The 23121-nt window shown below is 48.2% G+C and overlaps 1 protein-coding gene across 1 annotated transcript in view; it reads left to right on the top strand.

Annotated features, from left to right (window-relative positions):
- The window catches only part of HDAC4 (histone deacetylase 4), a 178311-nt gene that overhangs the window by 9267 nt on the left and 145923 nt on the right, over nt 1-23121 (top strand). Inside the window, exon 2 of the mRNA XM_058809255.1 lies at nt 15521-15770. Within this exon, the coding sequence (XP_058665238.1) occupies nt 15749-15770 (22 nt within the window). The 5' untranslated portion in view covers nt 15521-15748. The remainder of the gene's footprint in view (nt 1-15520; nt 15771-23121) is intronic.

Below are 23121 nucleotides of genomic sequence, written 5' to 3'. Positions count from 1 at the left end.
TGTCACCCTCCTGGGACAGGGATTTCCATGCCTGCATCTTCCCAAGTGCCACTATGAATGACATTCCCTACATTCTTTCCTTAGCTGGAAGGAGCTGATCAGGCCCCGAGGTTGGGAGTCATGCTGGAAGCTCAGAGATAGCTCAGACTTCAGCTCTTGGCATCTCTCTTCCCTCTTCCTGAGGGTATTCCTGGAGTGGGATGCCCCAGTCCAAGGAGCTGGATATAGATATTTAGTCCTCCTTGCTGCCTTTTTGCTCCAGTAGGAAAAATCTTCAGTGCCTGCATTCGCTGGTGGAATGTCTAAGAGGAGCAACTTAGACTGTATTTAAATAAATAAAAAAAAAAAAAGCAGCATATTTTTGGCAATAATTTCGACTTTTGCTGTAAACTGTCTACATTCCCTGGGGGATGAGGTCTCCTTTGAGAAAATCTGTTCTGGATTCAGCATGTTTGACAATTTCTTTGTGTGACTACCTTCAGGTTTTTGTTTTGGTGGGGTAAATGAGCACAATAATGTGTGTGTGCTTCTAAGTGCTCAGCTTGGGAGGTTTATTTCTAATTTTTTTTTCTTTAAAATATCAAAACCCTCTCTTCAGGATACCAGGACTGACAAGGTTTGCGTTCCAGTATTGCAACACAAGGTGTTCTCTGTTTCAGACTGTAAATATTTATCTCTTGTCAAAGCAGAGCAGTTACTATTGGGAACTGATCTGGCATGTGAAAAGATTTTCCTTAAGGAATTTGTTTCCTTTTATTTACAGTGTTATCGTACATTTAAATTCCAGGGCCTCAGCATATAGCTCTGAGGCTCCTTCCCAGCGCTGGCAGCTACAATGGGAATTATGGGGATAAGGGAGTTCTGAGCACAGGCTGGAGCCAGAGCATGGCTGTGTGTCCTGGTATTCTCCTGCAGGGCAGTGCTGGGGCTGGCTGTGATGGATGGAAGGGGCACGGACTGAGCTCAGCTGTTCCCTTCTCTCCTGGATCAGCCCCTCTCAGCCCTGTCCACGTCTCTGCTCTCCTCCTACCAGCAATCCTGCTTTGTCATAACCTTCCTGCTGCTCTGGGAGCCCTCTCCAGCCACCTCCTGTTGGATTGCTCTCTGCTGTGCTTGCCACAGGTCTGGGGATGGTTCTGACACCTCCCTGCAGGTCCTGCTCCTGGAGCCTGCTCTCATCTCCCTGCAGCGCCTGGCGTGGCTGGGGAAATCGTTCCTGTTGTGTTGTGCTACACGTGGGAGGCTTATTCAGCCTGCAGAGGTCTGGGGTTTATTTTTTTACATCTCCCCAGCTTCTGTACATGCTTATTTTTTGATGCTGGTGGTTGCTTGACGTTCTGGGTAGTCTTGCCTGTGTGCTGGCGTCTGGGAGGAGCAGCCAAGGGCTGTCGAGGAGGGCTGCGGGCTGTGCTGTTTTCCCTCTCTCAGGGAACAGCCTCATGCAGTGGAATGGGTGATTGAGGCTGGGTTCAGCCCCTGCCGTGGCAGGGCAGAGCTGCTTTTGCTTTTGTTTAGCAACGTGCAAAATGCATACCTCAGACCAGAGCCAGCACTGGCCTTTGAGCTCATCTCGCTGATTCAGAGCTGGTAGGCAGATAAAATGGAGTGAAAATAAGAAATGCTTTCTTTGCCTCTGGTGTTTGAATATACAGCTATTTATTTCACATGTATAGATATCCATGAGAACAAATCATGGCTGTATTTAATATTTTCATGCATCTGTGTTTCTGCCTGGTGTGTCTGTCCAAACCCCAAGGACAACAGATGGATGTCCAGGGAATGCCTTTATCATCGCTATCAGGTCACATCAGCTTCAGTCCTTGCTCTGTAATCTGTCTCCAGGGATGCACACTCAATACACCCTTTCTTTTTCTCTTCTCTGACATCTCATGTGAAATTTGCAGTTTGTGGCTTCGGGGCAGCAAGTCCTGTCCTGGTTTGGGGAAGGGTTTGTGACTGGGACTGGATGGATGCAGCTTTTCCAGGCTTTATGTGGAGGTTTTAACAGCACTTCCAAATCAGACTGCTAAAAGGTAAATGGCCAAAGTTATTCATAAACACTGTGATAGTCAGAGTGGAGACTGAATAGAAAGCTTTGTTCAGGATTTCCTGGAGTGAGAAGTGAAGCTGTCTTGGTCAAAGAGAGCTGCTCTGTGTGGATTCAGTGCCGGCCTTATCTCTCTTGTTAAATGTGGTATATTTGAGCAGAATCAAAGTTGGTTCTGAGTGTTACTGGCAGAAATGGCAGCCTATTTGCATATTTACTGGCTTCTGGGAGCCTAGATATGTCAGCAGCCTCTGCTCCTTTTCACTCGATCTTATCTCCCCATTCCATTTCAGGAAAGAATTCCTGCAATCTCCTTGCCCCCGCCCCAGCCCTGAAGTGCGCTTTGCATGCCGAGTGCTCTGAGCTCATGGGACTCTGTTTGCTCTGCTGTGGCCCTGCCGTTTGCCTGGATGTAAAGCTGGTGCTGAAATGTGGATGTTCAGCTGCCTGACATCCCGAGGAGGTGTTGGTCTGGCTGGGGCTGTGCACGGTTTCCCTCGGGAAGGGGCTGGAGGTGCCTGCAGGCATTGCCTGTCAGGCCATTTTTTCCCCTCTGCTGTAATGTAGCTTATTAATCATTATGTTCATAAAAACACAGAATCGTTTAGGTGAAGTTCTGTGAGATCATCAAATCCAACAGTTTCCCCATCACTGCCATTAACCCATGTCCTAAGTGCCACATCCACGTGGCTTTTAAACCCCAGGGATGGGGACTCCACCACTGCTCAAGGACTGACAACTCTCTCCACGCAGAAATGTTTCTAAATATCCAACATTAACCTCCCCCATTAACAACCTGAGGCTGTTTCCTCCTGTCCTGTCACTTGTTACCAGGGGCAAAAGACCAACCCCAGCTCAGCAGAACCTCCTGTCAGGTACAAGATGGATCCACACTAAGGCTTACACACAGAGTCTTTGGATTTGTGTTGTTTTCCCCTTGTATTCTTTCCTGTTCATTTCTTTCAGAGTATCCCAAGCAGCAGGTGATGAGGTGGATGAGGTGAGAGGAGATTTCTGCAGAGCTTTAGTGACTAATGGCAGCTTATCTTGAAAGCCCAGCAATTCCTCTTGCTGCAGAAGCTGGAGCTGTTAGCCAGAATTTCCAGGAGGAGGTTTAGGAGCATGCAAAGGTGCAAAACCCCAAGCTCCAGGAAAGACCCCGAAGGTTGGGCTTTGATGTTTTTAAAGGCTGAAGAGGGACAAAAGCAGGTGGAAATTACTTAGCTTCATTCCCACCCAGAAAGAGGAGGCAGTGGCAGGGAGGAGTGTTCTGTCTGTGCTGGTTGGTGTGAAAAGCCATAAAGGGCTTGGAGGTGTTGGTGGATGAGAAGCTCAGCAGGACCCAGCAGAGTGCTCTGCAGCCCAGAAGTCCCAAACCCTGGGCTGCATCCAAAGAGCTGTGACCAGCAGGGAAGGGAGGATTCTGCCCTTTCAGGTGAGACCCAACCCGCAGAGCTGCCCCAGCCCTGGGGCCTCCCAGGGGGGAGCTGGAGCTGCTGGAGAGAGCCCAGAGGAGGCTCCAGAGATGCTCTGAGGGCTGGAGCCAGGCTGGGAGAGCTGGGGGTGCTCACCTGGAGAGGAGAAGGCTCCAGGGAGAGCTCAGAGTCCCTGAATGGGCTCCAGGAGAGCTGGAGAGGGACTGGGGACAGGGGATGGAGGGACAGGACACAGGGAATGGCTCCCAGTGCCAGAGGGCAGGGATGGATGGGATATTGGGAATTAGGAATTGTTCCCTGGCAGGGTAGGCAGGCCCTGGCACTGCCCAGAGCAGCTGTGGCTGCCTCTGGATCCCTGGCAGTGCCCAAGGCCAGGTTGGATGGGGCTTGGAGCCACCTGGGATAATGGAAGGTGTCCCTACCATGGCAGGGGGTGAGATGGGATGGGCTTTAAGGTCCTTTCCAACCCAAACCCTAATTTAGGGCTCTAAGGCTTCCTTAGAGTTGAAATCCCTTTCTGACTGGTGACTGGCAGCATTGTAAAACCCACCCTAAAAAGCCCCCATGGCAGGTGCTGTGTCAGTCCTTGAAATATGTCCAACCTTTTTATGGCTTTACAGTCCAGTTTTCTTATTGGCAAGAACAATTCCAGTTTGCCTTGCTGTGTTGACATCCAACAGGCAAAATGGGCCATATAAAATGTAAATCCTAAAGTAAATGGAGCTCTTCCTTCACTCTGAGTTCAAGAACCTGGAAAGTGATTTCCCAAAAGTTTGCTGGCCTTTGTCAAGGTAACCTGCAGGTACTTCTTTAAAGGGTTTTGCTCCTTTTTGGTTTTGATGGTGTCATAAAACAGATAAATATATAATAAACAACCTGAAACCTCCTGGAGCCTGAGAGGTGCCAGTTGCTCCTTCCTTGCCTTTCTTGCTTGTCAGCTTTTAAGACTGCAATATTTGCCTGAAGATTGTAGTTTTCATTAAAGGGTGATGCTGGTCATGAGAAATGTAATCCTGTTCAGAGAAATGTAACCCTGTAGAGCAGAGGAACTGACAGGTTTGTGGTGACTTAACTTGGTTTCCTATCCTGGCTGTGGATGTGGTTGGAAAATGTTAATTGTGCTTTTAAACTGGAAATGGTGGAACCCCCGTGAATATAAAACTAAATATTTATTTCAGCTTCCTGCCCCTTTAGTTATCAGCAGTCTGGGGCTTGGGAGTCTCAGCAGCTTTGGCAGAGGGGCCAGAACTGAGCAGAGTGCCCAGGACTGCCCTGTGAGCATCCTTGAGGTATCCTGTCAGTGGTTACAGGTTTTCCTAACAAATGAAAGTAAATTATATTGCACTTTACAGGCAAAGCTGTAAATTCTTCCTTTGGTGCATTATCCTTCATGCTTGTGTGTAAAATTTGGATTTAGGTAAAGATCCTTTGAGTAAGATACACAAAACATTTTTATTTACTGTAGGAAAACAGGCCCTCTAAAAGGAGAAATGGCAGAGTGGGGTTTGGGTGAGATGGCCTTTCCAAGCCAAACCCCATTCTGGGATTCCATGATTCCATTGGAACTGGGGTCTGTCTGCTTGGGAAAGGGCAGTGTTTTGGTATCATTATTGGCATTCAGTGCCAATGATACCAAATAACACCAATAATAATGACACCCACTAATACCAATAACTCAGTTGCAGACAGGAAGGATAAAACATGCAGAAACGTAAACTTTGGAGCCTGTGATAGGGTCCCAGAGCTTTTGTGGGTGAGGATGTGCTGTGCCAATGAGCTGGGCACCAGCCAGGGTGGAGGGTGCCCTCCTGAGCTCTGCCCACATTCCTGCACTGTGGGATAGGAAGCTCAGCCTGGGAATGGGGGGAAGCACAGAGTTATGGGACACAGGGGGACAGCAGTGACATGGGATGTCCTCAAACAAAATAGTGCTTCTGGAGGTGGGCAGTGTTGGAGGAGTAACTGAGGCGTGGAAAAATGTAATAAACACTGGGTTGAAGTGGCTCCTCTGGAGAGAGAGTGACTGACTGGATGAAGCTCTGTGAGCAGGGGTGGAGAGGGGCTGTCTTGGTTTGGAAAGACAGGAGTCTGCTGAGGAGGGCAGGAGCCTCCCCTGAAATGGAGAATGTAAACCTTCCCCTCCCCTCCCAATTGATATGAATCTTAAATTAAGGGACTCTCAGGCAAAAATATGGGAGCAGGAAATAACAGTTCTTTAATAGGGAAAAGAAAAAAAAAATAAAAGGATAAAATAAACAATACAGTACACTAGGACAACAGTGACAGAGTCAGAACCCAGCCTGACACCCTGTGGGTCAGGCTGTTGGTGGCAGTCCCATTGGAAATGTGGCTGCAGCCCTCCTGCAGTGTCAGGGGTGGTTCTGTTGGAGCAGGGGGATCTGTAGAGAAGGATGTATTCTTCCCCTGAAGATCCAGTGGAAGGAGAGGCAGCTGCTGTTCCTCTGGGGAATCCCGTGGAGAAAGCCATGCTGGTGTCCCAAACACCTCTGGATTATATCTGGGTAGCAATGCTTGGCTCCTCCCTCTGGGCTCACATCTCCCAATGGGATGTTCTAGTTCTTATCAGCCATGCAGTGACATTCAATAGTCTGTTATCAGCAATGTCCCCTCCCCAGGGAGGTGTGAATGTGGTCACTCAGAGAGAGAGATAAAGCAAACTGCCCACTTGACAAAGGTAATCTGCCATACAGATGGGAATGGAAAACATCTTGCATGGCAATCTTCAACAGGGACCCACCCCTGGCTCATGCTGGGGCCACCAGGTGATCCCAGGCAGCCTCTGGAGCAGGGGGACAGTCCAGGGGAGCTCTGCATGGCACCATGAGGCTCCTGGCTGGCTTGGTGTGCTGGCAGAGGCCGTGCTGCAGATGAGATCTGTGCCTGTGTCACTGTTTTACAGCAGAGGGCTGAGTGTCCACTGCACGGTGATGCAATGTGTTTGTGGAGACCTTGGGGCCGTGTTTCTTTCTTTCCCAGAGCATGGCAAAGGTCAGCACTGCCAAAGCCACGGGGGCAGTAGGTGGGAATGGCAGCCAGGTTAACACGGGGCACTGCAGAGCAGTGCGAAGCTTCTGGATCCAAGTGGCCCTTCCAGAAAAGGACTTGAGGAAATGGAAATATCTCACCAGACCAAAGAACTGCGCAAGTTGGGTGGCAGGCTTGCTTGAGTGTTCAGGCCAAATTATTTTCTCTTGGTAATCAGATAGCATTCAATTAAAACAAAAAAAAAAAAAAGAGAGAGAGAGAACTAGGCTGACCTTAAACAATGTTTGTTCTTTAAAAGAAAGTCAATATTCTTTTTCCAAGTTAATGAAAGTAATTAACAGTGATTGATGACACATGTACTTAGCTATTTTATGCTGGGAGACCAGATGGGTTATGCACAGCTAGTGACCAGTAATTCTGATTCTTTGTCAGAAGGAACAAGAAGTTCAGATGTGGCTGGAACAGCTCAAGTATGTGAAGAGAAAAGGTAAATGTTTTTCTCTCTGCCTTTGGCTCCCTGAGGAGCTGAAAAACAACCCCAGTAAAGAATTGCTTTCAGCCAGTGAGGTAAGCTCCCTATCTGCTGGCCACGCAGCCTCTTCCTGCCACTGAAAATGTTGTTGGGGGGATTCTGGTTAAAAATAATGTGGAATTATGGAATTACAGAAGGGTTTGGGTCAGAAGGGACCTGAAAGACCATCTAGTTCCACTCCCCTGCCACAGGCAGGGCTGCCCTTCACTGGTTCAGGTTCCAACCTGGCCTCAAATATTCCATTTTTAATCACTTCTCAGTCAGGCATGTGAAAGGAGTTTTGGTTTTTCTGCTCCTGAGTAGTGTGTGTGCAGTGAGGGTGATCTGCAGGCAGGAATGAAGACACAGGATAAACTCCCAGTCTGCATTCACCTTCTGTCGAGCACTACTTCCAGCTATCTGATTTGGACTCCTTCAAACGTGGAAACAGTAGGATGAGGGAAAGACATGCAATTGGGAGAGAAGAGGGCCTCAGCAAAAGCCAAGGCAGGAGGTTTTTATAGGTGGCTGTGCCCAATTGGTGCTGCCTCCTGCGAGGCTCCGGTAGCAGCTGGAACAGGCTCCCGAGGCAGACTTTTATCCTTTCTCCCTCCCACGCGGATCCATCTGTGAGACTGCTTGTTCTTGCTGCTCTTGCTGAGAAACTGGATTGAGCTCAGAAGCATCCTGCTCCTTCAGACCCTCTGCCAGAGTCTCGCTAGTCAAGGAGGGCTCTGTATTCCTGCACATTCGCACAGTCCCAGGTTTCAAGCGGGCGGTTCTGAATCTGCAGCTCGTCCTGCTCCACTCCAAAAAAATAATTTCCAAGCTGTTGGTCACTTTAACCTGGGGTGAGCGCGAGGTGGTATTTCCAGATTTGCTCAGGATTTTTTGTTCAGAGTTTTGGATGATGCTTGGGAGGGTTTAGGTTCACTCCTCATGCACTTGGTTGTTCCCAAAGTGGTTTTGCTTCTCTGTGTGTTTGGGATACCTACAGTGGTTCCAATATCAATTCTTGTCGAGGTCTAAAAACTGCTGAGAGATCTTCCCAGGGGTATTACTGTGAAATCTGTGGAAGCAGAAATTGTGTGGATACTCCTGTGTGTTTCCAGCAAGGAAGGAGAAAGGGCGGTTGGGTGGTTTTGGGTGTCCACCAGATTATTTTTCTTTCTAGGCTGTGGAGGCACCTTTGGTTTTCAGAGCAGCTGTAAGTGCTGGTCAGGGTGGTGATTTGCAAAAGTGTCTGTGCAAGGTACCACGAGGGATTTCCTCAGTTTGGTGAGGAAAATACTGCTAGGGCCACACTCAATAATGTCAATTTTCTGTTAATTTAACATAGAAATGGGCAAAGGGTGTTTTCACTTTCACCAAGATACCATGTTTTCAGTTTGGGCTGGTGTCTCAGTGCTCGGACTTCCACCAGAGATCAGTCTGAGCACCTGACTTTGAGACACAACAGAAAAGAGCTTGGAAAAAGCAGCTTTACTCAGGGAATCTGTGTGATTCCCTGGAAATCAGCTGTGGAGCGTTCCGTGACTATGAGAAGCAGAAGGCTGGGAAATTGTAGAAAACATTTTCCTCAATGATTTTTGTAGACAATTTCTGTTACATGTAATTAGATTAATTATTTCCACCTAGGTTTTCCACCCTTCCATAGCTGTGGATTAGTTCCATGTTAATAAAGCAGCTCATAATTAGTTAATAAGTTAATAGTGTGGCTGTTCATTTTGTTTCTGACGGTGACTTCAGTGCAGGTGTAGCACTGCTTATATTGCAGGGACTTGTTTGGGGAATAGTGGCAGGATTGCTGGTGGAATAGTGGCAGGATTGCTGGTGGAATAGTGGCAGGATTGCTCCCAGGGGCTGTCCAGGAAGGCACTGCAGCTCCTGGGTGAACTGGGGAAGTTGGTTAGTCCTGGAATTTGACACACACACACTAAAATTGAACATGTAGGACCAACATGCCCAGAGATGGGATCCCTGCTGGTGTCACCACACAGAACCTGTCAGGAGGCCGCAGTGTTTGGTGTGAGCAGCAGATTTTCCCCGTGTGTGTGAGCTGGAGAGTGGAAGTTCCAGGGAGAGGCAGAAGCACAGTGTTAGTTCAGCCCTGGGCTGTCATGTGAGAGCCTCTTGTGATGGCTGGCTGGGAAAAGCCAGCATTTGCTAAACAAATGCACTGGGGCTGATTCCTTGAAGTGTTCCTGAGCTGCTCTGGGTGTTTGAATCACCGTGCTGAGCTTTTGATCTCACATGCAGGCACCTCTGCTGTGCTGCTGCTGCTGCTGCTGCTGCTGCTGCAGGGAAACCATGTGTTTGGCCAGGATGGGATGTCCGGGCAGAGAGGGCTGGACTGGTCAGTCTGGATCCTCCTTGCTGGGGCATGCTTGTACCTGGTTCCCTTGGAGAGGAGCTCTTGGTAACAGCTCCTCTCGGCTGGGTTTCCTGTTTAAAAATTGTCATTTCCACAGCTCTAACTTCAGTGAAGGCTTCAGTGCTCTCGCACTGCTTGTGCTCCCTGTCCCCCTTCCATGAAGATTCCTGAGTTTTGTGTCAACACTTCCACTTGCCAGTATTTCCCTTCACTTACTGGGTGCAGGTGTGGAAACTGGAAAGAATCTTGATATGTGATATCAGTGCAATATAGGAAGTTCTACCGAGCAAAAATTACACTTTGGGAGATGGGGCTGTCGCGTCTGTGTGGGACAGTGCAGGGCTGAGTTGGTTTGGTGACTCGAGGTTGGTGTTAAAATGAGATTTGAGCACCAGATTTTAAGGGACATTTTAGGATTTTAAGGTTTTTTAAGGTCTTTAAAAGTTCCTTGTTGCCACGTTCTCCAGCAGCCTCCAAGAGGATGTACTTTGGGAGGCCTTTCACAACAGGACATGCCCATGGTGACACTTCTTGTCTCGTGGGTGTCCTGGCCCCGTGCACTTGCTGTTTGTCATCTTCCATAACAAATTTGTCCATTTGCTTTTAGAATTCAGGAAAACTTTTGGTTTTTCCAGCACCTTGAGTCAGTTTCTCAGTGCAGCTAAGGAGGAGCAGGTAAATGCAGAGAGCACACGTCAAATTGTGCTTTTTCCAAATTGTGGACCCTTTCCTTCCTCCTGGGTCAACTCAGCTTCTCACCCAGCAAAAGCAGGGGAAAAAGTTCTACCTCTGACAGAAATAGATGGAAAGCTGAATGATCAGTGATTTGTCTGTGTTAATCATGATTCTACATCACTGTGATATCTTTAAGTCACCTCTATCTGGGCTGCAGGTTTATTATAATCTGCTTCACCTGCATGAGCAATTTGTACCACACCTCTGATGGTTTTCTTGCCCTTTTGAAACTCTTACACTGCTACTTGGAAAAGGAAGGGGAATGTCCAGATCTGCACAAAATCCACGTGGTTTTGGAGGAACTGGGCTAACACAGCACCAAATTCGCTTCTTTATTTTTGATTTTCATTATTCCATGGTAATCCAGTTGCTTTTCTGACAGTGGATTTTACAGTGTCACCTGCTTATTCTCACAGTGTATGTTTAGAGAGAAAACTGCTTAGAGACTCGAGACTCTTTGAGGACGGTGTCTGATGGTATTTGAAGTTTGCAAATACATTTCCTAGAAGAGGTGGGAAAACAGCACTTGTGGGCAGTGCTTGTGCAAGCTGCTCTCCTGGGGCAGATGCAGCGCAGCTGTATTCTGCTGGAGAAGCAGGGGTTGAGGGGATGTTGTCCTGGGTGTCCTGGGGACTGCTGCCACTCCTTTTGTCACCTTGCAAAGTGGTGGCTGGGAGATGGAGGTCCCTGGAGGGGAGGTGAGCTCAGGAGGCTGTTCCACACTGGCTCTGCTCTGAATGAAGCAGCCTGGCCTGGTGGAAGGTGTCCCTGCCCATGCCAGGGGTTGGGAGTGAGCTGGGCTTGGAGGTCCCTTCCAGCCCAAGCCGTTCCATCTCCCCCGTATAAAGACACAGCAAATCTCCCTGTGGTCACAGTGAATTGTTTCCAGGCACTTCTGAGCCTCTTCCTTCCCTGCTCTTTCCATGTGTGGATCCTGCATTGGCAGTATTTTATAAACAAACCCTGGGAAGCAAAGGCAGCTTTCCCCCGCTCTGGTTAAAGTGCAGGATCTGTTGTCAAAGGAGAGCTTGAATTGATCGAGCTCTGAGAGAGGCTGTGCCTCCCTTCAGCTCGGTGTGTTTGTGTAAACCAAGGGCTGTTTGCCTCTAAACCCAGCCAGGAAGGTAATTTTGGGGGAAAAAAATAACAATCTCGTTGGAATTGATCTGTGCCAGGCAGGAGGATCGACGGTGACGCCTTTTTGAAGGGAGTGGTGGTGGTGCTTCCATGGGTGCAGCACCCATGGTGGTGGGTGTGGAGCTTTTGGAGAGCAAACCCCAGGGTGCTGGGTGCTGCTGGAGCAGAGGCAGGATGTGGAATGCCTTTGTTCCACCGAGGGATGCTGGCAGCAGTGCTGCTGTGTCAGAGAGAGCCGGGCACCAGAGCTCCTGGTCCCCAGTAACCCGGCTGACTCAGCCTGCAAGCCCAGCCCCAGGCCAAGATTCTTATCAGGGCTGGAGAGCAGTGAAAGCTCTGAAAAATGGAGCTCTGTAAATAAAGTCCTGTGGTGGCTGTCATTAGTGGTTGTGCACATCTGGACTTGTGATGGCACAGAGGCACATCTGGAAGGGGCTGGGAGGAGGAAGGTGAATGTTCATGCTGCCACAGCATTGCAGAACCATAAGGGCTTGGAAGGGACCTTAGAGATCACCTTGTTCCACCCCCTGCACCTTCCACTATCCCAGGCTGCTCCAGCCAGGTCTTGAGCAGTGCCAGCATCCACAAGCTCCCTGGGCAACCTGTGCCAGTGTCTCACCACCCTCACAGTAAAACATTCTTCCAAATACCTAAACTCCCACTCTTTCCAGTGTGAACCCATTTTTCCTTGTGCCCTCACTGCAGTTCCTGGTGCAGAGTCCCTCTTCAGCTTCCTCAGAGCCCCTTCAGACGATGGAATGTTGCTTTGAGGTAACCAACCACGCAACCTGCTCTTCTCCAGGCAGGACAGCCCCAGCTTTCTCTGTAGGGGAGCTGCTCCAGGCCTTCTGTCAACAAATCAGTCTTGGGGCAGAATTGTAAAAAAAATAAAAGGAAAAAAGCTTTCTGTTGGGGTAAGAGAAGATCTGGAATGACTTTAAACCCAGGAAAGACGCCTTGCCAGGCTTGGTGGTTTGCTGAGGCTCCCAAGCAGGTAGAAATGAGGTGCTTTGCCCCTCAGTCTGTCCTGCAGGAACAGAGGCTTGTTTGGGGCTGTGACAAGGAGGTGACAGCACTCTCAGACCGTGGCCACCCTTTGATCCAGGGATATTTTGATGGTACAGCTGCTGATGCACCAACTCCCGTGGTTTTAGGGAGCCTGTGCTCTCAGGTGTGCCCTGCTAGAAGCAGGCTGAAACAAACAGGCATTAAATGGCTCCTTGTGCTCATGAGATTTTTAAACATCCAGCAGTGACCAGACTCTGAAAATTCTCCTGCAAGGCAGGAAGCTTGATGATGCCTGTGCTGGTTAAATGCTGTTTGCCAAACCAGTTCTGCTGGTGCCACCCCTGCCCTGTCCGTGGCCGCTCTCCCGGGCCCTTCCTTTGCTCAGTGCCCAGGGATGTGCCAGCCCTGGCACGGTCCCTGTGGCCCTGCCAGCCCTGGCACTGTCCCTGTGGCCCTGCTTGCTGTCTGCCAAGCCAGTTCCCCTGGCCAGCAGGTGATCCTGGGGCTCACGGCACGCTCTGCCTGGCTGTGCCCATCTCCGCTGCTGCCGGAGCCTGAGGCGCACCCCAAAATTCCAGCTCAGAACCTTTTGGTGCACCCTAAAATGCAGCAGGGAGCTTTGCTGCGCCCCAGGGGTGCCTCCTGTGTGTGGGGTGGCAGTGGCAGATGGCCCTGAGCCAGTCCCTGCCCGTGCCTCTGGAATGATGCTCGGCGTGGACTCGCTGTTCCTCGGGACAGAGGTGATCGCCCTTGTCCTGGCAGGCACTGGAGCACAAGTTAAACAAACTCGGGTTTGTTTTTCTTTTTAATATTTTTTTTTTTTTTCCTAAACGAGATAATTTGCTTGGAAAAGCCTCTAGATCTCCCAATACCCGAGGCACAGGGAGAGACAGTGTTTCACTCCTTTTAATTTAAGGGGTGTTTTCTTTGAGATGGTGGCAAAAGGACAAATTTACAGAATTTTTGCAGGTGGAGGCCTGGCATTGGTCTGCATGGAGATCAGTGCAAGGGCCACCTGAAAATTAAACTTTTGGGGCAGGTAATTTAAGACAGGACTGCTGTGTCCTGGAGAGAATTATGGAATCACAGAGTGATTGGAAGGGACCTTACAACCAACAACCCATCTCATTCCACCCCCTGCCATGGGCAGGGACACCTCCCACTGTCCCAGGCTGCTCCGAACCCCTGGCCTTGAACTCTTCCAGGGATGGGGCAAAAGTAGGAATGGATTAAACTGATGATGCTGTAGAATGGTTTTGGTGCTATTCATTCAGTCCAGTTTCTTTGGGAAACTTTCACTGTTCATTCTTGTGCTGGGAAAATGAGGACAGGGAGATCTGGTAACTCCACTCCAAATCCTTCGTGTCTACAGCTGAGATGGCTTATGCTCCAGCAGTACCTGCTGGTTTTAATGAAAATAAATTATGTTAGTATCTTGCTAATGCCTGGTCTAAGCTGACCCAGCTCTGTTTAACAGGATGTGCTGATTAATGGGACTGGAACATCTTGAACATTGGGGATGGCAGAGACCTGCAGGGATTGGAAATGACATTTAAGTGATTTTCTCTCGGGTTTGACGCGTAACATGGAACGCGTTCCAGGTCTCTAAGAATGCAAGATGGGCAGAGAGGAACTTGGAGAGTGGTGATGCTGAGACACTTGGGCTGCAGAGAAACAGCCAATTAAAGGGGGTTTTTAATGAAGCACAGCAAGGAAGGCACTGTGTTCAGCAGGCATTTTCCTGCACATCAGGGAAGTAACTTTAGAAAGCCCATCCCGAGCCACTGTGTCGGTGCTGAAAGTCTCAGACCTGGTTTTGCTTCTTGGAAAGGAACTCTCAGATGTGAGCATGCTAGGAGCTCTTCCAGGAACAACCAGCAGTGCCTGGAATGCCGTGGCACGGAGGCCAGAGGGTCCTTGTGCAAGGCAGCAGCAGTCCCCATGGCAGCTCCCATGGCAGCACCCCACCCAGCAGTGCTGCAGGGCACCACTCCTTGGGAGCTGCTGCCAGGGCAGTTTGGGGTGAGCAGAGTCAGCTGGATGCGTGGGGAAGGGCTGGAGCTGGCTGCTGCCAGCAGGGTGACCTCACCCCAGTGCTGGGAGATGCCTGGCCGGGCAGGAGGAGCTCCCCTGGGCACCCAGGAGGGCTGGGCTGCTGGTTTTGTGGTGTTTTATGGTGTAAAGAAGGGAAGTCACCTGTGGCAGTGGGATGCTCTGCGTGGAGGGCACAGCTGGGTTCAGTGTGGGTCAGGGGTGTTGGCTGGGAGCTCGTGCAGTGGCACAGCACAGTCCCTGGGACAGCCTGTCTGTAAAACTGGGATGCTCAGGAACCCCAGAATGGTTTGGGTGACGGGAACCTCCAAGCCCATCCCATTCCACCCCTGCCATGGGCAGGGACACCTCCCACTATCCCAGGTTTCTCCAAGGCCGGTGCAACCAACCTGGCCTTGGACACTTGCAAGGATGAGAAATACTGGATGTCACTTGGTATAGTGCCAAAACCCCCCTGACTCCCCCCAAAACTGAACTTGAGTGAGATCCTTTGGTCTAAGGGTGGCTGGTTAGGTCAGCATGGGCCTCAGGGGGGTTTCTCCAAACCAGGGCATCTCCTGCTTCTGTATTTCCGTATTTTGGGGGGTTGGGGCCAGGGGTTGCTGACCCTGTGGGTGATTTCCCCTCTGTTCTCTCTCCCTCCCTCTGCTACACAGCTTCCAAATAATTGGGAATGGTGGATTTTTTCCCCCCTGGGACAGTATGGAGCTGCTTCTTAGTAATCTTCTGGAGGCTTGGCTAGAGTGGGAGTGGAATTGATTGTGTGGGTTTTTTTTCCTTCCTGCTCCAAGACCACTTCTTGGCACTGAGGAATTTTTCTTTAGACTTCTTTGGGGAACAGATGCGTGAAGTACAGTTACCACTCATACATATGGCTTTTAAAATATGGAAGCTGTTGGACTGAAGTGGCTTCATATGGTGCTGTTGGAGGATGAGAATTAACATGGAATTTTGGGTTTCTGAGACGTGAATGTGTCGTTGGAAAGTTGTTTAATTGTTTTTTTTTTTTTTAATAATGTTAAGTATTAATTTGCATCTTTATGGTTATTAATCAAAGTAACGTTTACAACTCTGAAAATGACTCTCTCTGCAGCCCTTAATGCCTAAAATAGCATTGTAGTTTAATCTCAGGGATAAATAGGTTATATAATGTACAATTTAAATGGCTGTTAATCTTCATTTGCTAACGCAGACATCTTTTTCTTTAATTGCAGGTTCCCATTTTAAAAGCTATTGGAAGACACTCTGCCACCCTCTTGGATTACTTCCCATACGACTCAGCATGTCACTGTGCCCTGGATTTTACAAGGTGGCCATGATTTAATCCCCACTTCCCACTCCTATGTATTGGTGAAGCACTGGAGCTCTTTTGAGCTGCTGCTACTCCCGTGGCAGCTGATCTGTCTGCAATCCCTTCTCCCAAGGACTAGACATTGCCAGCAATGAGCTCCCAAAGCCATCCAGGTAAGGGCAAGGCCACTTGGAGTCCCAGCAGCGACCCCAAAACACAGTTTGGTGCATGAACACACCTTTTAATTGTGCTGGAATGCCCATCCAGGCCCCCTCCCTCCCTTTCCTGCTCCATCTGATACCTGGTGTGAAGGTGCAAAGTGCTGTTGGTGTTACCAAGAGTCACAAGGGAAGTTTTACTGTTTCAGACTTCTGATTGTTGTAAAATTTGGGTTTCTAATGGTTGCATCAGTGAAAATAGGTATTTTCTGAGTCATTAACCAGATATTTAATTTGTTAAATCCCTGCTGATGAGCCCTAATGATATGGAGTGTACTTCCAAGGGATGGGCATGGTTCTGCTGCTGCCTTTATTGATATTTAAGAAACCTGTTGGACTTTTTAACAGGAAGGAATAGTTTTGCTGGAACAAAAGTCAATTGATCCACCTCAATGCTGTCTGGGGGATTATCCCTAATGTGTCTTGTAAATTGAGGCATGATTCATCACTACCAAATTGTGCATTTCTGTCTGTCGGGAGGATCTGTAGCTGCTCAGTTACCTGCTTTCCAGCTTAAAGGTGCCTCACACATTTGTTTTTTGGGGAGTCTGGGGCAACTTTTGTGTTAGTTAGAGCTTTGTGAGAGGAATTTTAATTGTGCTTGGGCTGTGTCAGTTTATGGTACAGAACTGGCTGCTGGGAAGCAAATAATCCAACAACAGCAAGGCACATGGAAGGACTTATTTCACTCTGCCTCTGAGAGATTACTCTGTGACTTCAGTTTAATCAGGTTGAGGTTAACAATTAAGGCTGAAGCGCTAAAAGCCACAGAACAGCCCCAAAGATTTAAGGGGGAAGAAATCCTGCAATAAATAGGGGTGCTGGAGTCTACAGGCAGCCGGAGGAGATCTGTGCTTCTCCTCCCAACTGAAATGAGTTTATGAGTCTCTAAAATCATCAGAATGATCAAAAAGACAAAAAACAAACCTGGCCTCTGCTTCCATATTATAGCAGTGTTAGATGATGAAATTTGTTGGTACTCTGAGGAGTTGAGAAATGTGTGTTTGTATGAATGCAGGTGTTTACTGGAGACACAAATGCAGAGTGATGTTTTTCAGGAGCTCTGTTCTTCAGATAACAGATAATTGCTGTTTCAGTGTTTCCATGAGTCAGGAGGGAGGCTGGGCAGCTGTGGCTGCCTGCGTTTCTCTCCTCGTGGTGGTGGGACACCTTAAACACCCACCTGCAGTGCAAGCCCAGCCGTGGGTGTTCCTTGGCTCCTCAAGGAGCTGCTGTCCCGAGCTTTGGGAAGTGCTGATGTCCTTCCTGGTTGGGCTCTTGCCAGTGGAAGCCTGGTGCTGGTTTGCCTTGCTTCCTTCCATAATCCATCACTGAACACTTGTTTCTCATGCCCCTTTCTGCTGCTTTGGCTCAGCGTTCCTGTAGATCCAAAAATCAGCTTGAGCTTTGTTTCTCTAAGGACCCTTTCTAGAATGGTGCTGGGAAGGGTGGTGTGATCAAAAGCCAGGGTGCTGCAGCTGGGCAGGATGCTGCTGGATACCCACCTTGTGCCCTTCCTGGGTGCTGGCTTCTTACTCTGGTTGTACTTCCAAGGGTTGGGTTGGAATTCTGCGGTGTTTTGTGGCGGCTTTTCACCCCTGGTGTTCTTGCTGCTCGTTTCTCTTTCAAAAGTCAGTTGTATAATAAGGAGCAGAAATATTTCTCAAGCCTTGCCAAAGATGACATCTGGACTTCTCATGTCAGTTATCATAGCCATGTTGATTATACAGCTACAGGTAATTATTCCTAATGATGGGCATTGTTTAAGGGAAGGCTCTGGCTTAACTCAAGAGCCCATTAAGCCTTGCTTCAGTGGGTTCAAGCTTTCTTCTCTAATCTTCTCCAAGGCCAGCACTAATGGGATGTTTTAGGAGCTGTGCCATGAAATTGTTGCGGCATAGATGAATGGAAGTGGTTTGGGTTGGGTTTTTTTTTCTGTGCTTTCTTTTGATTTTTTTTCATTTCGCACTGCAAAGCTTTTGTGAGAAGTGTTGGGCACTGAGAGCTTCTCGCCGAACAAGGTGGAAAAATAGGGAGAAGATTTCAGCTGGCTAAGAAAAGTGTGACTCCTTCCCCCACCACTGCCTCTTCTTTTGTTGTGTTTTGGGCTGAGATTCTGCAGGGAATAAGAAATAGCTTTTGGAGAAGAGGAAGAAGAATACCCAGGTGGGAGAAAACTTCCTGGGAGGCATCACGTGGCCTTTGGCTTTTGGCAGAGGAGTCGCCGCCTCTTCCAGCGCTGGAACAAAGCTGGAAAAAAAGACGCTGGGATTGTGCTGCAGAAGGCTCAAGTTGCTGCGAAGTATAATTAAGACAATTAGGCTAATTAAGATAACATTTAGGATTATGACAAAGCTTGGGGGGGCGGGGGAAAGCATGTTTAGTTTCACTCCTTAACCTGTTCGCGTTGGCCACAATTTAGACTTGCCTTACATAACCCGCGGTGCTCACCTTACCCACGCTGACTGGGTTGGGAGTAGGTGTGGGGTGTTTTTATAGGGTTTTTAAAATGTTTTAGGGTTTTTCCCCCCTCTCTTATTTACCTTAAATGATTCCTTGCAGTTGCCTTCTACCTCCCCCCTTAATTTTCAGTGGCTTGAGTTTCACTATCGTTCTCTTCTTTAATCAGTAAAGATTGTTCTGCTGATACTAGTTATACATAAAGATTAGTTTTAAAAAACCAAAACACTTAAAGTTAATCACTCAACTGATTTGTATTTGTTTAAAGTTCACTTTCCTTTGTAAAAGCTGAAAATCTCCATGTTCAATGAAGCATTTTGTTTATGAAATGTTATCCTGCAGGAATTAACCAGTCTGAATGCAAATGCTCCATCCTTTCTTCAGAGCCACTCTTGCAGAGATGCAAATTTCAGCTACATTTTGCAGTGCTGAATGTTTGATAATTAGGAATATTGAAGTTTTGAGAACGAGCTGCCTGGCTGATAGGGCACAATCTGCAGCAGGGATCATTAGGGCTGAGAGGAGCTCCCTGAGGAAGCAGAGAGCTCTGGGATCACACGGCACCGGGAGAACGAGTTGGGGAGTCACGTACTGCGATTTGCTGGGCTGATAAGGACTTCTGCACGGGCCTTTATCTGCAGCCAGCCACTCTGCTGCCCTGCTCCACAGCTCAGTGAGGCGTGGAAAGCCATTTCATGCAGCACACACACACAGGAGCTCTCCCCACGAGCATCTCCCAACGTTTTGCACGGCGCGATAAATATTTGATGTGTTCTCTTTTTAAAGATTAAGAAGTTTCTGTGGAGATGCATTTCAAGGCGGCTTTAAATGACACTGACCTACTTTTTGGCAGCAACGAGGCTGTCTGGGGAAGTTATCTGGGGGCAAAAGCATCATTTCAAATAAGCATAGGGACTGTGGGGGTGAGTTCCAGCCCTCCTCTAGCAGGGCTGGGTGCTTGGTGACTGTGGAAGAACACCTGGACCTGGTGTATGATGGAGCCATGGAATGGTTTGGGTGGGAAGGGGCTGTGAAGAAGCCCACTCCATCCATGGGCAGGGACACCTTCCACTATCCCAGGTTGCTCCAAGCCCCCTCCAGCCTGGCCTTGGACACTTCCAGAGAGCCCTGCTTCCCCTTACCAGGTGCTCTGGTTTTACTGGATTATTCTGGACTGGGAATTCAGAGGCTGTTCCCCTGAGCAGCCTGGTCCCCCAGTTTTGGGTGGGGGGACTTTGGGGTTGGCTGTGGGGTAAACTCAGCAACAAGCTGTGGTTAGAACAGCTGGAAACTCCAGCAGATGGAACTGGCCATGTCTCCATTCACTTTTCTTTCTCCAGCCCTCTACAGAACACCTTTTCCACCTCCATTCCTGTTCTTACCCATGTGGGAGCTGAGCCTGTCCTGGATTTCCTCTAGGAACGGTGTCATTTTGAGGTCCTTGAAAGTTTTAAGTCTGCTCCCACTAAACCTGTGAAGTTTTCACTTTCTGGAGCTTCAAATAGTTGGGACTTTCTGTGCAAGGTTTTGATTGTACCCTCAAAAGAGAAGAATAGTTTTGTGCTTCAACTTGGGGTTCAAGCTGAAGTTCCTGCTAGGTCAGTGTCCCTGCCAAGTACATTCCTCTCATTTGTGCTTTTTCTTTAAATGCAGTTCTTGCACTTAGGAATTCTTTAAAAGCCTGTTTCTAAAGTAAGTTTTTTAGCCTGTGATGTTTCCTGCAGTGCAAAGATGAGAAGCAGGTACTTGTGATGAGAGGCTGAGAACTCTGGATTATTTTGAATGAAGTACAGGTTAGGGGAAGGATATAAGAAAGGTTGTACCTTTAAAGTCAGGTGATTCTGTAATAATGTTTGAGATAGTCCGTGGGATCTTGTGTCCCACTTGGAAAGGAGACAGACCTTTTTCCATGAGGTTACTGCATTTTTGTTACTCACTTTTGGTCAAGCCCAGTTTGCCCTGTGTCTCATACTTTCCCAATTCAATCTGCTACCAGAAGAGTGGATAAACAATTGCAGTGAGGTTTCTTCTTTCAGTGTAGTGTTTAGTGTATCTTTTTCATCCCCTGACATCTGCAGAAACTGCCTTTACAGTCAGAGGATAGCTGGGAGTGAGTGAATGTGGAGTAGCAGGTGCCTGACTGGAGAATGAACAATTGTGGAATTGGTGATTCTCCCATCTTTCAGTAAAGCTTTGCCAGTCCCTTTCTCCTCATAGCTTGCCATGTACCAGGAATTTCCCCCTGCCCACTTTTATTTCTTTATTTTATTATTTCTATTTAGGCCATTAAGCAGGGAAGGCCTTGACACCTGCACTGTTTGAGCTGCCAGGTAGAGTGGTCACACCACTGAGAAATGGGGCGCACAATTTATTCTTCTGCTAAGAAAACAAAAATTAATCCATCAGCAGGTCTTTAAAAGATTTTGTTTCCATAACCAAAATCAAAAGTAGTGTTGTTTCATCAGTTACTGGGAAAATCTAAAGATGCAATGCCCTGCCTTGCTTTGAGGTGCTCAGTTCCCCCTGGGGATTGCTGTCACCCTTGGACTTGATGGACTCATTTCCTCAGGTGTGGGAGCAGGTTTTTAGCCTTTCAGACGGATGAGGCTGATATTAAACTTCATACCTATTTAAAAGTGATTTCCATGTGGGAATAATCCCAGGTGGGCTTTTCTGAGACTCTCCTGTCTCAGCTGGAAGCCACCCCTGGTGACAGCAGTGCTTGTGGGAGTTCCCAGGAGCTCCTGAGTGTGTGTTTGGGGTTCAGTGGGGCACTGCTGCTCCTGCTTTGAACCCTGGCAGCACAGGCTTTGCCAGGGAATCTGCAGCCAGACTTAATCTTCTCCGTGTTTGTAGCTGCCCTGCTCCACTTTGATGTTGCAAGAAATGTTTTGGAAGCTGGAGTTGCCAAGAGTGAGGAGGTTCTGCCAGGGTCAGCCCAGGGAGACAGGAGCCTGACCACAGCTACCTGTGGATACCTGGGGAAAGGGGGGAAAGACAGGCAGGATTGTGACAACAGCCATTTAATACACCCTCTCAGCTTCTCTCTTGTGTGATGTGGATTTTTAGAGGGGCTGATGGAGTAAATTTTATTTTATTTGTTGTTTTGTTGTTTCTTGGGGTTTCTTTTCTGTCATTTTGGTTTTACCAAGGGCTGAACAATCCCAGCACTGAAAAACAACTTATTTTGCTGACTTACTGTGAAAGTGTTCACAGGGGTTCTTGGGTGAGGGAAGAGACGAGGATCTGACTCCATGTTTCAGAAGGCTTGATTTATTATTTTATGATATATATTACATTAAAACTATACTAAAAGAATAGAAGAAAGGATTTCATCAGAAGGCTAGCTAAGAATAGAATAGAAAAGAATGATAACAAAAGTTTATGGCTTGGTTCTGTCTGAGCTAGCTGGGCTGTGATTGGCTATTAATTACAAACATCTAACATGAGCTAATCAAAGATTTACCTGTTGCATTCCACAGCAGCAGATAATCAATGTTTACATTTTGTTCCTGAGGCTTCGCAGCTTCTCAGCTTCTCAGGAGGAAAGATCCTAAGGAAAGGATTTTCCATAAAAGATGTCCGTGACAGACTTCCCTGTGAACAGAGCAGAAGCAGAGTGCCTCTTCTCCAGGAGAAACTCCCCAGCAATGCAGAGCTGCTTGCAGTGGAGGGGATTGCTGGAAACCCCCTGTGCTCTGTGCGAGGGCTGGGATCAGCAGCGCGTCAGAGAAATCGCAGTCGAATTCAAAGAAACCACTTGTTGTTTTTTTGTTTAAAAAAAAAAAAATAAAAAAAATCAATCCTGACCCTTTTGCTATTCTAGAAGCCCTTGTGCTGCCAAACCACATAAATAGCTTTATGGGGTAAATGGTGATGGGAGCTGTGAGCTGCCAGCCTTGGCCTCAGGTGCCTGTTTTGTGCTCCTGTGATCCCACCGGGATCAAACCACGGAGCGAGGGGCTGGGGGCTCTGTGTGCCCCCCGTGGGCTGTGCTGTGGATGCTGAGTTTCTCTGGCAGTGCTGCTGTCCCTGAACTCCCGTGTGGTGACTCTTGGTGTCACCCGGGGTCGATGGCCCCGGATCAATGCGGGGCTCGGCCAACGGGAGCGGCCGGAGATGGGAAACGCGGCCCCGGCTGGGAGATCTGCTCAGAGATCTGAGGAGGGCAGCTGGATTCTTTGTCTGCTGCTGGAAAGGTGGTTTAGGCAGCTCTGATCAATTGACAATTCTTCAGGCAGGAAACCCTTAAAGCCTGGTGGTGATGTTAAAATAATCCATTGAGAATTGTATTTCGCTCTTCTGTTTCGGCATTCAAAACTTGCACTTTCTACTCAAGCGAGGCTTAACCCTCTCTGTTAACTGTGACCTTTATTTTATGCTGCCTATAAAGGGAAACAGTTTTAAACGTTTTTTTTTTCACTCCTGATCTAGAAGATGCATGAGCTGCTCCTGTGGGAAGACATAAAAGCCTGAACTAGACCAACCCTCTCTTTTCTGGTCGTAAAATCATCCAAAACAGTAAAAAAGATCATACACCAAACTCCACAAGTCCATCCAAGTACTGAATCCTTGACGTCTGTCGCTTCAGGAAAAATCTCTGCAACTTCCCAGAACTTGCTTTATTCTAACTAAGTTGCCAGTGGTCTCACAGAACCTCTGCCAGGGGAAAGCATGTGATCCTCACAGCTTACCAAACCCAGGAGAAGGGCTCTGGCATCTCTTCCCTGCCAGCAGCAAGAATCTGATTGGCATTAGATGGCTTTTTCCCTTCCTTTTTTTCCTTTCCAGCAGGTGCAAGGCCTGTTCTGCAGGCTCGTAACTCTTGACAGGTTTATCGTGATGT

This window comes from Ammospiza caudacuta, chromosome 8 (assembly GCF_027887145.1).
Source record: "Ammospiza caudacuta isolate bAmmCau1 chromosome 8, bAmmCau1.pri, whole genome shotgun sequence".
Classification (NCBI taxonomy): Eukaryota; Metazoa; Chordata; class Aves; order Passeriformes; family Passerellidae; genus Ammospiza; species Ammospiza caudacuta.
The sequence above is the reverse complement of the archived record's forward strand: the minus strand, read 5'-3'. Positions and strand labels throughout refer to the sequence as shown.